The sequence below is a fragment of the Haliotis rufescens genome, unplaced genomic scaffold, assembly GCF_023055435.1.
Source record: "Haliotis rufescens isolate VD_foot unplaced genomic scaffold, xgHalRufe1.0.p SCAF_15, whole genome shotgun sequence".
In the NCBI taxonomy this organism is placed as follows: Eukaryota; Metazoa; Mollusca; class Gastropoda; order Lepetellida; family Haliotidae; genus Haliotis; species Haliotis rufescens.
The window spans coordinates 23,607,501-23,621,836 of record NW_025963835.1 but is presented as its reverse complement, the minus strand read 5'-3'; the positions used below and the strand labels follow the sequence as shown (position 1 = coordinate 23,621,836).

Below are 14,336 nucleotides of genomic sequence, written 5' to 3'. Positions count from 1 at the left end.
TGATTTGACGGCGTATATCAACGCGGTACCTATTATTGATAGAAATGTTCTTTCTCAGTCATAATCCACATCCATTTAGGGAATACATGTAATGTGCTGTCAATAAAACGCGTTTTAATTCTATCATAACATATCAAAATTAAACGCCAAACTCGTCGGGGTGAACGAAAATATTGGTGAAGCGGCATTGGTTGCGTCCAACAGAGCTCCAGATAAGCTTTTGGTATTGTGGGTATTTTACCCATGCATTTTGAAATCATTGGGTATTCAAATTTCTGTTAGCCACTAGTTTTTACACATGTGAGTATTTAAGTTAAATATTTAAAAACTCTATTCATCTAGTCCCTGCAAACTGGTGTCGTGTGGGTTCGAGAGCTTTATAGGACTCCAAAATACCACGATACTTCCACAAGAAAGTGTGATGGTAAATGATCATGATGTAACTGTCATCGTGGAGTTTGGCAAGGTTGACGGAATGTCCGTTTATAATTTCAAAATAAGTTGCTAATCGAATACGCAGGGTTACTTCACAATATTTAGATGATACGCACAAGTTTTATTTTTGTAGCGTATCTGTAATGTTCGTTGCGTATTTGATACGCTTGGATTTTATTTTACTGCGTATTTCTGCAATTCTGATGCATATTTTACGCAGATACGCAGCTTATCTGGAGCTCTGGTTCAACGTTTCTCCCACTGTGCCAACAGTAAGAACATGAGTGAGTGAGTGAGTGAGTAGGGTTTAACGCCACTTTTAACAGTATTCCAGTTATATCACGGCATGCCAGCTTAATGATGGAGGAAAGCCCGAAGTGATGCAGGTCTCAGACGTTTACCATTTCGGTGAAACCCACGAGCACGGGTATGGTGCTGACAAAACTAGAAATATAATCGGGGCGAAAACAGTATTCAACGTTGGAACATGTGTAATATAGAAGCGGCTAGGGGTTTCCGGAGCTTCTCACATTGCACTATAAATATAAATATGAGATAAAGTTATAAACTAGTCCATATTGAACGAAACAAGCAAGACACAATGGAAAACACTTGGGAAATAAAAAGCAAATATAATACACAATGAAAGTCACGGGTTTGTTATATATTTATAATGTGAAACAGACATTATGATAACAATAGTTTTGTTGATGGGAGTACTTTAACATTCAATCAAGTTGCAAATTTCCATAATAATTAATATTAATTAATAAAATTTCAATTTCGAATAATGAACTCAAAATACCAAACAAAACCAATGAACAAACATGCAAACAAAACACGTCTTGTGTAAAGAAAGAACAATATGTAGTGAAAAAAATCTTGTTCGAATAACGTTTATACCTTGTTTATGAGCGATATTGTTATACAGTACTAAACTTGTTTGTTATTACTTCCGTTTCCACACGCACCGACAGCTGTGTACGTATCTCCTGGAGGAATTGACATCAACTCAAAATGACATTCTTCGGCAAATGTGACCCCAAATTCCTACCTGTTCCAGAGGATAAACGTATCCTGACACAAGCATTTTTAGACGCTTCACGGCAGCTGTTGATATTCTTTGGTAAGTTTTGTCTAAACCAGCCTGACTACTGATTACAGGTGTGACACAGGTAGGCAATAACATCGTCTCCAGGTCGATAATAAATTCTAGGCTGTTGCTCCTTGTCGGGCACATTCCTTTCCCAAAACATGCAATTGTGATTTTGTTAAAGATGATAATAAGGAATATTTACCGGCAAACTTTTTGTGATGTAATCATTTATTTTGAAGAGCCGAGCCAATGTAGAATATGCTCGCCACTAGATCTATTTCTATTCAATGATCCAATGGTTATAGATAGATTTGGGGCTAATACCAATTTATGACACCAATTGGTGTCAAACAGATTCTATGATCGCACCAATATTGATGCTCCAATTAGAAGATACCTACCCCATAAATAGTTAATGATTTATCCTTATCCTGAAGGAGTAAATGTCTGATGAAGGGGTCCTACTCCTAAAGAGGTATACTTAGAGATGGATAAAGTAATGTATGGCCAAGATCTATGGAAGCTCTTTGATCAGTGGCAAGCATGATCACTGAGGCGTGAATCAATAATTGCTGTGACAGTAAGGTCGTCTTGCAAGTCTTATTATAGTAAAATTCATGTTGAAACAAAAAATGAGTTATTGGTTGTTACCAAAAGCTAATACCGTATTCGACGTAATAAGCGCCCCGCTTTAATTAGCGCCCACGGCGATATTTGCTAATATACTGGCTAGTGAACAATCCCAATTAGCACCCCTTCCGATTGATAAATGTACACAAGGCTATTTATTCGTGCATAATACGTTTGTTATATGCACCCTTAATTATGGGCAATTAAATTCTGGAAAAATATATCTGTCGTTTATAAACATTTCAGCATAAACCACGAAATTTACGCTCTTTGAACTCCAAAAATATGTTCTAATAAGAGCCCCCTAATTCTAATTTTGAGAGCGCCCTGGGCGCTTATTATGTCGAATACGGTAATATGCAAAAGTTGTTTCTGTTAACTTATATAAAGAATGAAAAACAGAAATTTGTTTATCTTAATTTCTTGTGTTTTTGTTTGCAGACAAGATGGGCAAAACCTTCATACTTGTGAAGAATGATGTTGCCGGGAATATTGAGGTAGAACCATCAACATTGTTAGAAATCTGAAGTGAACATTTGTACCATAACTTCATACAATGTGAATTTTATTGTAGCTATATTGGATTGTTGTTTGAATGATGTTATTGATATGGATTTGATCTTGCATTGTTATCGTTGCCAAAGTAAAATTAAATCAAAGGATCTGATTTACAAAAAAATAATTATTTGTAAATCTGTAAAAGTCATCCTCAAAGACATTAAAGGGTGAACTTGTTGTTACCCTGCCTGGTGCTTGGTGTTAAGGGGATAAAACAAGGACTGGCCAGCTTTAAGTAAAAATACTGTGTCAAAGTGGGGTATCCATCAGGGATGTGAAATCTCCGCGGAAACGCGGAAAATCGCGTTTTTTTAAACAGTTGTCCTCGGGAAAAATCATCTTCCGCGTAAAAAAAAATTAATCAAAAATTAAAAAAAGAACACTCCGAAAAATATGATCGAAAACCGGACAACCATCGCGGATTATCCTGTTTTCGATCAGAGCTTTCACCAGCATAGGTTTTCGGACATTATACGTTTTCTATCACAAATACTTGCACTATAACGTTGGGTGTGGCGTCACACAGAAATTGTAAATACTCAGAGTCAGCTGATGGTTTGTTTTTAAGATAAAGTTGTCTTTTAGCCTGTATGAGATGTTTTACAGTTGTTCATGTGATTAGCGAGAAAACTATGAATGTTTCTTCAGCGTCCAAAACCCCATGTCATGGGGATATATGTTGTATTGATGTCTTATGTTTGCAATAGAGTTTTGTTTTTTTCATCAAAAGGTAAGTACAAGGTAATTTTTTTTCAATATGCTTCAACATGGGGAAAGGGTCAGACATTGCACGCTTGTGACAGTTGTCCTTGTGTCTGGGGGATTGGGGTTGAAGTTTATGGCAGTATTGCTCCCAGACCTGCCGGGTAGCGAGGTGCGCGGAAGCTATGCCCGATTTTTTAAAAGTACTGATTTAACTTCGAAATTTTACTGCATCTGCCTTAATTGACTTTTGCCATTGACTTATTACATTTCTTGGTGTGAATGTTGTCAAAACTGCACGAAATTGCTTAAAATGCAATCAAATGTTTAAAAAATTCCTCCAGACCCCCCTACACTTTTCCTCTTTTTTTCGGAAAAACCTGCTCACATCCCTGATCCATGTTAAAAATGCGTCATGGTATTTCAGTGGGCTAGCACTATAAAACTGGAAAACACAGACACACACACACGCGTGTAGCTATGTCAGTGCAATGTGTCTTAAACGCAACGTTAAATCCCATTTCAACGCACCTCACCTGTAAACGATGTTATGTATATGAATCTCTCAGAGGAAAGAACCAAGTCGTTGAAGAGTTTCTTTATTTGTTTCAGAAAATTGACAAGAAGTTCCAGCAGGACACAGTCAAGTACAGCACACTGAATGCCATTTTGGAAGAGAGCAAAACTGGGGGGGATAAAGTCTTAGTGAATGCCCATATAGGTGCCATCTGGTTAGCTCAGTGAGTGAAAGTCACCTGGTATACATTTTCTTAGCATAGTTAGTCGTTAAGTGGTGGAGCCATCATGTCAGTATGGATAGTGGTGAGTAGTGGAGCCATCATGTCAGTATGGATAGTGGTGAGGAGTGGAGCCATCATGTCAGCATGGATAGTCAGTGAGTGGTGGAGCCATCATGTCAGCATGGATAGTGGTGAGTGGTGGAGTCAGCATGGTGAGTGGTGAGTAGTGGAGCCATCATGTTAGCATGGATAGTGGTGAGTAGGGGAGCCATCATGTCAGCATGGATAGTGGTGAGTGGTGGAGTCAGCATGGTGAGTGGTGAGTAGTGGAGCCATCATGTCAGCATGGATAGTGGTGAGTAGGGGAGCCATCATGTTAGCATGGATAGTCAGTGAGTGGTGGAGCCATCATGTCAGCATGGATAGTGATGCATGGTGGAGCCATCATGTCAGCATGGATAGTGGTGAGTAGGGGAGCCATCATGTCAGCATGGATAGTGGTGAGTGGTGGAGCCATCATGTCAATATGGATAGTCAGTAAGTGGTGGAGCCATCATGTCAGCATGGATAGTCAGTAAGTGGTGGAGCCATCATGTCAGCATGGATAGTGATGCATGGTGGAGCCATCATGTCAGCATGGATAGTGGTGAGTAGTGGAGCCATCATGTCAGCATGGATAGTGGTGAGTGGTGGAGCCATCATGTCAATATGGATAGTCAGTAAGTGGTGGAGCCATCATGTCAGCATGGATGGTCAGTAAGTGGTGGAGCCATCATGTCAGCATGGATAGTGATGCATGATGGAGCCATCATGTCAGCATGGATAGTGGTGAGTGGTGGAGCCATCATGTCAGCATGGATAGTGGTGAGTAGTGGAGCCAGCATGGATAGTGGTGAGTGACAGTCATCTGTTTGTTGTGAGTTATAGAGCCATCTGGTTAGTATATGAGATTGAAAACTTTGCTAATATCTTATGTGTTTGCTGATTACTTGTATCTATATGTGAGTGAGTGAGTGAGTTGGGTTAAACGTTGGTTTTAACAGTATTCCAGTTACATCACGGCTTGTCAGCTTAATGTGGGAGGAAAGTCCGAAGTGATGCAGGTCTCATACGTTTTCCACTTCAGTGAAACCCTGGAGCACGGGTATGGTGCTGACAAACCTAGAAACATAATCGGGGCGAACCAGGATTTCGAACCCACAATCACAGGTTTCTGGCGTGCCCAAGGGACGCAACTCACTGAATCATAGCGCCTTAGATGACTGGGCCACCCGTGCACCCAATATGTTATGTGAGAACTGATTGTTAGGTATGGGTTTATGTTAACATCTTCAGGTGTTCTGTTGCAGTGGGTTGGACTTTATACACGAAATGCTGAGGCTACTCATTGAAGATCATGAAAATGGAACTAAAAGTGAAAACGTCCGTGACTTTGTGATGGGAGCCTACAAACTTACATTGGATAAATATCACAACATCATCATGAGGACCCTTTTCAAGGTAAACCACTGTCAGATTGATGGAATGTTGCTGGGCGCGGCGTTAGACGGAAAACAAACAAACACATGCCCAATATGCCGTAGGACTGCGCAGCATGTACAAAATTACCGATATACCGGTATACTGCAATACACTTTTCAAACGATATGTATTGCAATATGTTTTCTGTATACCGGTATATTAGGTCAAAAATATGTTTTGTTATTGTTTGTATTAGGGCTGGGACAGGTACTTGGGTTAGATGGTTCCTGAGCAGGACCCGGGTACCCACAGGACTACCCTGACCCATATTTAGTCATGTGGTACGTTGTTTAATGACAATATTATCTGGAACTTCCACGGTTACACTATAAGTGACTGATGGTCGCATTTCTTTCTGACTTTATATGTTTGAATAAAGATAAAACTTCAGTCAACTTCAGTGTATGCATGACCAGATCATTTAATACGAGAATCTAAATACATTTTGCCGGGGCTATGGTCAAACTATTCCCAGTCGGACATTTGTACCTATCTCTGGAGACCTAAAGCGGGTACCCGGGTAGTAAATTTGGACTCTTCCCAGTCCTAATTTGTATCATTTAATCTAAAATGTACCTAGAAATTCTTTCACAAATGTTCCCTTCAAAATTGATTGAGAAATCAACGGAAACATGGCAGTGATTTTCTCTCACATTGTTATCTCCCCTGTATCCATGACTACAAAATGGCAGCGACTGACCATGCAAAGGCCTGGTTACAGTGTTATCGATGGCAGCTCAGACCAATGAGCACGCAGGATACATCACACAAATGAAAATGGTTTTCTTGACATGTGCCACATATTCAATAGCATTGTGATAGGAGGGTTTTTGATGCTCATCCTCACCGAGAATGAATTCTTAAATAGAGAAATCTCTTGTTGTGGACATTAGGTACATGATGTCATAGAGATAGATCCATAAAACCATGAGCAAATTACTTCGCTGTGACTTGACAGTAAAATATGCTGGGGTCCTAGACCTTTGGAAAATGGAGAGACATATGGACCGTGCAGTGATCGTGGTCTGTGTTTGCTTCAGCCACTATCTGCTGCTGCCCCATACAGGAGGGATCTGTTCAAAGTGCTGCGAGACTCTGACGACATCACAGACGACATGGTGAGTCAGTGACGTGTGTGCCCACCCACCCACTCATCCCCTGACACAACACACACCCTCTCACACAACACGTCTCTTTCCCCTCACACCCACCCACTCAACCCCTCACACAACACACACCCTCTCACACAACACAACTTCTCTTTCCCCTCACACCCACCCACTCATCCCCTCACACAACACACACCCTCTCACACAACACAACGTCTCTTTCCCCTCACACACACCCTCTCACACAACACAACGTCTCTTTCCCCTCACACCCACCCACTCACACAACACAGCGTCTCTTTCCCCTCACACCCACCCACTCAATCCCTCACACAACACACACCCTCTCACACAACACAACGTCTCTTTCCCCTCACACCCACCCACTCACACAACACAACGTCTCTTTCCCCTCACACCCACCCACTCAATCCCTCACACAACACACACCCTCTCACACAACACGTCTCTTTCCCCTCACACCCACCCACTCAATCCCTCACACAACACACACCCTCTCACACAACACAACGTCTCTTTCCCCTCACACCCACCCACTCAATCCCTCACACAACACACACCCTCTCACACAACACAACGTCTCTTTCCCCTCACACCCACCCACTCATCCCCTCACACAACACAACGTCTCTTTCCCCTCACACCCACCCACCTACTAAACCCCTCACACAACACACACCCTCTCACACAACACAACGTCTCTTTCCCCTCACACCCACCCACCTACTAAACCCCTCACACAACACAACGTCTCTTTCCCCTCACACCCACCCACTCAATCCCTCACACAACACACACCCTCTCACACAACACAACGTCTCTTTCCCCTCACACCCACCCACTCAATCCCCTCACACAGCACAAAGTCTCTTTCCCCTCACACCCACCCACTCATTCCCTCACACAACACAACGTCTCTTTCCCCTCACACCCACCCACTCAATCCCTCACACAACACACACCCTCTCACACAACACAACGTCTCTTTCCCCTCACACCCACCCACTCAATCCCCTCACACAGCACAAAGTCTCTTTCCCCTCACACCCACCCACTCAATCCCTCACACAACACACACCCTCTCACACAACACAACGTCTCTTTCCCCTCACACCCACCCACCTACTAAACCCCTCACACAACACAACGTCTCTTTCCCCTCACACCCACCCACTCATCCCCTCACACAACACAACGTCTCTTTCCCCTCACACCCACCCACCTACTAAACCCCTCACACAACACACACCCTCTCACACAACACAACGTCTCTTTCCCCTCACACCCACCCACCTACTAAACCCCTCACACAACACAACGTCTCTTTCCCCTCACACCCACCCACTCAATCCCTCACACAACACACACCCTCTCACACAACACAACGTCTCTTTCCCCTCACACCCACCCACTCAATCCCCTCACACAGCACAAAGTCTCTTTCCCCTCACACCCACCCACTCATTCCCTCACACAACACAACGTCTCTTTCCCCTCACACCCACCCACTCAATCCCTCACACAACACACACCCTCTCACACAACACACACCCTCTCACACAACACAACGTCTCTTTCCCCTCACACCCACCCACTCAATCCCCTCACACAGCACAAAGTCTCTTTCCCCTCACACCCACCCACTCATCCCCTCACACAACACACACCCTCTCACACAACACACACCCTCTCACACAACACAACGTCTCTTTCCCCTCACACCCACCCACTCAACCCCTCACACAACACAACGTCTCTTTCCCCTCACACCCACCCACTCATCCCCTCACACAACACAACGTCTCTTTCCCCTCACACCCACCCACTCATCCCCTCACACAACACAATGTCTCTTTCCCCTCACACCCACCCACTCAACTCCTAACACTACACAACACGCACACGCACACACTGACATGAGGATAAAGGTCTGGTATATACAATTTTTTTTCTATTTTTCAGATAATAGCAGATGCCAAGGAATACATTGTATCATTGGGAGACAATGTTAAGACTCTAGAGGCCACTATCAAAGACCTCGGAGTCAAGGAATAAACATACCTGTGTCACATGACCAACACATGCTCTCTGTCACAAATATACAATAGGAATACAAAAAGTGGCAGCTATATCCTAATCATGTAATACCCATGCTCATGGGTTTCACCAACGTGGTAAATGTCTAAGACCTGCATCACTTCGGGCTTTCTACCCACATTAAGCTGACACTTCGTGATATAACTGGAATGCTGTTCAAAGTGACGTTAAACCCAACTCACTCACTCAGTGTTTATCTGTGTGTCTTTGGAACTTAAATAAAACGTTTTTCGTATTCTGACCATTAATGTATAAGCCTAGCGCTGAGATCATTTTGTGAAAGTTGATTCAGGATGCCGAGACTAAGTGTCAGTTGTGTTACAGAGACGAGTCAGCGCGGATGTGAACTCACTCACTCACTCACTCAAGCACGCAATCACTCACTCACTCAATCACTCAAGCATGTAATCACTCAAACCTTACAATGGGGCGCTAACTTTCAGCCGCTTGCAATCGTACCAATCACTGACTGTGGTCGCTTCGCTCTCAAACCAAAATGGTAGCTATGTTCGATAGCGAAACAAGAAATTCTTGACTGCATTTTCTTTTCAAAATGGGCAAAGGCAGCAAACACTCCATCCTCCTCAGTCTGCTCCACATCTTCAAAGTAGTCATAACTTCATCAGCTCATCATAGAGCCTCTTCTGTAACATTCTTCATTAGGGCAAGGCAACCAAGCGGAAGTTGCGCCGCCATTTTGAAAGAGTGCACAAGCGCTTCGAACTGTTGCAGACCCAAGTATTAGCGAATAATTTGCTTACTCTAAGCGATTCGTGGCTTGCAAAACGCCCCTACTGTGAGTGATGTCATGTGACAGGTTTGGGCTCGTAGACTCAGGTTTGGGCACAGTCTTCAAACGCGTCTTTATTGCACACAAGGCACTGAATACAAAGATTAGATCTGCACTGCATAGGCGCAAGACCACAGAGCCGTGTCTCCCTTGAATTAAGAAAATGTTTTTGCAGGTAACTTGAATACTTAGATGTTTGTAGACGTGAGTGTCCTGACACTACACTGGCAGTATGTGGCTTATTGTTATCTGTGTAGAGAGAGTGCTTGTGGTCAGTGTGATGTGGTCAATTTGGGTGACACACTCTAATAGACATATTATGTTTGGGTGATTCTTTCTTATTGGGTTTATTTCAGTACAAAAAGAGTTAGACAAAACTATTTTTTATATTCCTGTGTACAGTTCGACCACTAATTTAACTGATGCAAATAACTTCTTCCTCATAAAATTTAAAAAATCAAGCTATACAATTGTTTTTTTAAATTATTTTGACTGGCCCAAGCTAAATATTTGACCATAAAAATGAAAATGAAAAAAGGGTTTTGTAAGTCTTTAAACCTTCATTAATAAAAGAAAGTGTATTGAGTTGAGTACATTTTTTAAATATACATGAATATTTTTGGGGTTATTTTTTTGTAGTGAAGACTGATATTTTATAAAACATCCCCCAAAAACTTTTTGGTTCAGTATATGATTAAATTCATGTTTACTTAGCTGTTACAATTCCATGTTTTCAGAACATGTCACCCAAATACATCCTTAGCTTTAGATATGGACTTCCACTACTCATCAGGTATATTTGCATCAAACAATGTACACTACTTGCAGCGCTGTCCAGGAAACTGGCCTTCACACTTATTAATCAACTGAATGATATTTGTTTGAGAGTATATCTTTATATTTGCTACTATTTGCATGGCCACTGTTTCAAATATTCTACAGAAAATATAATGTTTAGGGACTGGTCACTTGAGGGGGGTAGGACACTATCATATTTTGCTGCTGCTGCCATTTATTCATGGACACCCCCACCCTGCACCCAAAAATGACCAGTCCCTGAAGGATTGTGAATTCTTCTGTACGTTACTTGTTTTTTTTTGCAAATATATGTTAGTTACTATTTATGATCATGTGCACAATTTCTTCACTGCAGTGAAAACCTGTTATTCTGGACTCGACTTTTCCCAAAATAATTACTGTATTCTACATAATAAGCGCCCCGCTCTAATAAGTGCCCACAGCGATATTTGCTAATATATTGGCTAGTGAACAATCTCAATTAGCACCCCTTCCTATTGATCGATGTACACAAAACTTATTTATTCGTGTATAATACGCACTCATGTGTTATATGCACCCTAAATTATAGGCAATTAAATTCTGGAAAAATATATCTGTCGTATATAAACATTTCAGGCTATCAACATAAACCACGAAATTTATGGTCTTTCAACTCTGTTTTTCTTCACCAAAATATTATTCTAATAAGAGCCCCCTATTTCTAATTTTGAGAGCACCCTGGGCGCTTATTACGTCGAATACGGTATTGTCTGGATCATCAAATTTCCTGATTACAGAATCATTTGTATGACTTAATCCGGGTTCCAGATAAATTGTTATCATTCACATCAGGTAATATAAATATTTATTGTTTTCTTTGGGAATTCGGTATCTTGTTCCTCCCTTGGGTCCAGCCTATAGGCTATTTTTTCAACACTGAGTAGACATTCTTTCAAAAATAATTCTGCTAATGGTGATTAATATGCATTTTTAGCAAGTTCACAGTTTATCTGGAGCAAAAACCTATATACAGTCGTCTCGTTAATCCGTCCCTCGTTAATCCGACAATCGGCTATTTCAACTATTATGGGAAATGGTCAAATCAGTGCTATTTAGACCTGTTAATCCGACAGTCTCGCACTCTGACTCTGCCACACCTAATTTGCAACGAATTACCGAAATACTCATTAATGTCACGTTAATCTGACACAGTGATCAGCGTACTCCGTGGTCATACGCCCGTGAGTACACAACCCCATGTTTTGATGCAAGACAAGTCAGCTAGTATCGGCATATTACAACAGCTGCAGAGATAAACTTGCTTAACAATCAACAATTAATGCTTTGAATTAACAAAACAGGATTTTTCACATGCTTAGATTACCTCAATCTCTTTAAAATCAATACAAGTTCTCTCTACCCCTTTGGCAGGAGCTCTGCATAATTTTAGTTGTGTTGATATCAACAGAGAAAAGGAGGGTCTGTACCAACAGGGTTTTTACTGTAGATGATGACGTAGAGACAAGTCATCAGTGGGGCCAAGCAGCTGGTGTTTCACACAGAACTGTGTCCAGCTTTGTATATATATTTGATAACTTTGTGCTTGTACTGTTTGACAATGAATTGTATTTTACAGGGGTGTCACGATCCACTGATGTATCGATACACCCGATGATATGATACACAATATGCTGTCCACACAATGATGTACGTGTATTGATTAATATTGTAGTTTTGTAACTATTGTCATAAAGTATGATGTTATTCATTAACTCCATCTTCCCGAAGCAAGGGAGTTAACTGACTATAAAAGTCCAGTTTCCACTCTTGCTGAACTAGGCTGGTATTATGGAGTTTTGGCTGGACTAACGAGTCTATGCATTGTCCAATCAAAATCGTGCAACGAAATCCAAATCCGGTTCATAAACTGTCATGCAGATTTTGGTCGATTGCAGGATTTGCAAAGCATGTGCACCGCCAACTTGTCAACAGATATTTTCGAAATCTTTTCATGTTTTTAATGAAGGTGCTCATGTGATTTGATGCACTTCGCGATGTAAGACTCGTTTTATCGCAGTATAGATCTTGATCTCAGTCAGATCGTCTTGACTGGGTGCCGCCATTTTGTTTAGCAAATGCAAGTGATACGAGAGGTGGAATCCATAGAAGGGACATAACTTGTAATAGCCACAGCTAACTCTTTTGCCTCGGGAAGATGATTAACTCGGATTGATGGATACCGGGGGTACCGGGGGTACTCGGGCTACCATCAACCTTAGGCCAGACTTTATAAAAATTGGTTATGAATTCGACTCCAAATAATAGAAATGCGAAAAAATAAAACAATCACTTTATGAAAGCTTAAGTTTTTCTATTCCACCAACCAGAAGTTAGTACGATGTTAAAAAACCCAACTAGTATGCTGTTGCTATCCTGATAAATAAATTATTTTTGTTATAATTAAAACCTGTGGAAAATGTTTAAAAAACTATAAAAAAGCAACAAATTAGTGCAGATGAAAATACTGACGTGGAGTTTTGGGCCCAAATAATCTGTATTCATGGGTGATAGAGACACAAACCTGGAAATTATTGATGCTGCAAGTATTGCAATAAGTATCTATGGTTTGGAAGCTGGATCGTGATACCCCGAAGTGTTCTATCAATGTGTTTTATCTGAGAGTACATCTCACTATATCACAGAAGCTGAGTTATTATTGACATGAAATCTCCTATACTACTCAAAAGAAGTTAAGGACCGCCCGATTCTTTCACATTGCTATAGTTAATCTGGCATGGCATGGCACCCCTGATTAACTGTACTAATGTAGCAGAGTTGAGAATAATGTTATTTGGTGGTGGATTGTAAGTTCAACATGATTAATTTAGTACTTCCAAGATTAATGAATTCTTCCCACTACCCATTAAGGGCCCCTAGGCCATAGAGAGCCTCATTTTTTTACGAGAAATGTGTCATCACATTTGATTGGCTACAAGTTTCTGTAAACCAAGTAGAACCAGTTTGATTGGTTTGGTAATGAACTTGGGAGTGGGAACACCTTTTTCATGGATGGATGCATCCAGTACATAAATAAGAAGGAATTAGGTGGTCCTTACCTTAACACAAAAGAGCAGTATATTTATCATTACATGTGCTGTTTTATAATCTATTCTGAAGAGAATGAGGAGTAACTGGTTTTAACTTATGTATGTGCAGTTTAAATTACAGTTTAATGAAGTTGTAAAAAGATAAATTCATTATGTTATTATCACCCTGTAAATGTCAGGTACAGTAAACTATGGTTATAATGAACTCAAAGGGACCCCTTATTTCAGTTTGTTATAACAGTTGTTTGTCATAAGCATTTTGACTGTCAGACATCTTGGATCAAGTCATGTGACTACGTCATGCACAGTAAACTTTGATTACAACAACACGCTTATAACGAACTGACCGATGATCCATAAATATGCTTATAACGAGCTATGGTTATTACGAACTAAAATTAGTGGTCCCTTCGAGTTCGTTATAACCGTAGTTTACTGTAGTTGGAATTCATGTAAGTATCAATCCAAAGAGGCTTTAAAGTCTTAAGTCATTGAATGTTTATTCTGTATCTTGTTTATTCTGTTTTTTGCAAGGAATTCTTGTTTTACCAAATTGCTTGGAATGATCAAAACTGCCTCAAAGCTATAAATCACAGTATGGTGTTAAAACACTGTGGTCCTAGAACAAGTCTTTGGTCGCTTATTTTGTAATGACATGAAATTGATAAACTAATAATGAATTTATATCATCCATATTTTGTGTCAGCTTGTATCAATTCACATTTGTCCTGCTTATAATATGTTAAAAAA

The 14,336-nt window shown here is 40.8% G+C and overlaps 1 protein-coding gene across 1 annotated transcript; it reads left to right on the top strand.

Annotated features, from left to right (window-relative positions):
- Positions 1–1,389: 1,389 nt before the first annotated feature.
- Positions 1,390–11,035, top strand: LOC124135214 (glycolipid transfer protein-like). Its single transcript, XM_046500472.2, has 6 exons — positions 1,390–1,561; positions 2,603–2,658; positions 4,034–4,161; positions 5,511–5,661; positions 6,723–6,800; positions 8,775–11,035. The coding sequence occupies exons 1-6, from the start codon at positions 1,453–1,455 to the stop codon at positions 8,865–8,867; spliced, it is 615 nt and encodes a 204-aa protein (XP_046356428.1). The 5' UTR covers positions 1,390–1,452; the 3' UTR covers positions 8,868–11,035.
- The last annotated feature ends 3,301 nt before the right edge of the window (positions 11,036–14,336 follow it).

What these genes read in the sequence shown, in the direction of transcription:
- LOC124135214 (XM_046500472.2), top strand. Translation starts at nt 1,453, where the DNA reads ATGACATTCTTCGGCAAATGTGACCCCAAATTCCTACCTGTTCCAGAG. An exon ending in GCAGCTGTTGATATTCTTTG is followed by an intron (nt 1,562 to 2,602) that starts GTAAGTTTTGTC and finishes TTTTGTTTGCAG; the next exon opens with ACAAGATGGGCAAAACCTTC. An exon ending in TCATGAGGACCCTTTTCAAG is followed by an intron (nt 5,662 to 6,722) that starts GTAAACCACTGT and finishes TGTTTGCTTCAG; the next exon opens with CCACTATCTGCTGCTGCCCC.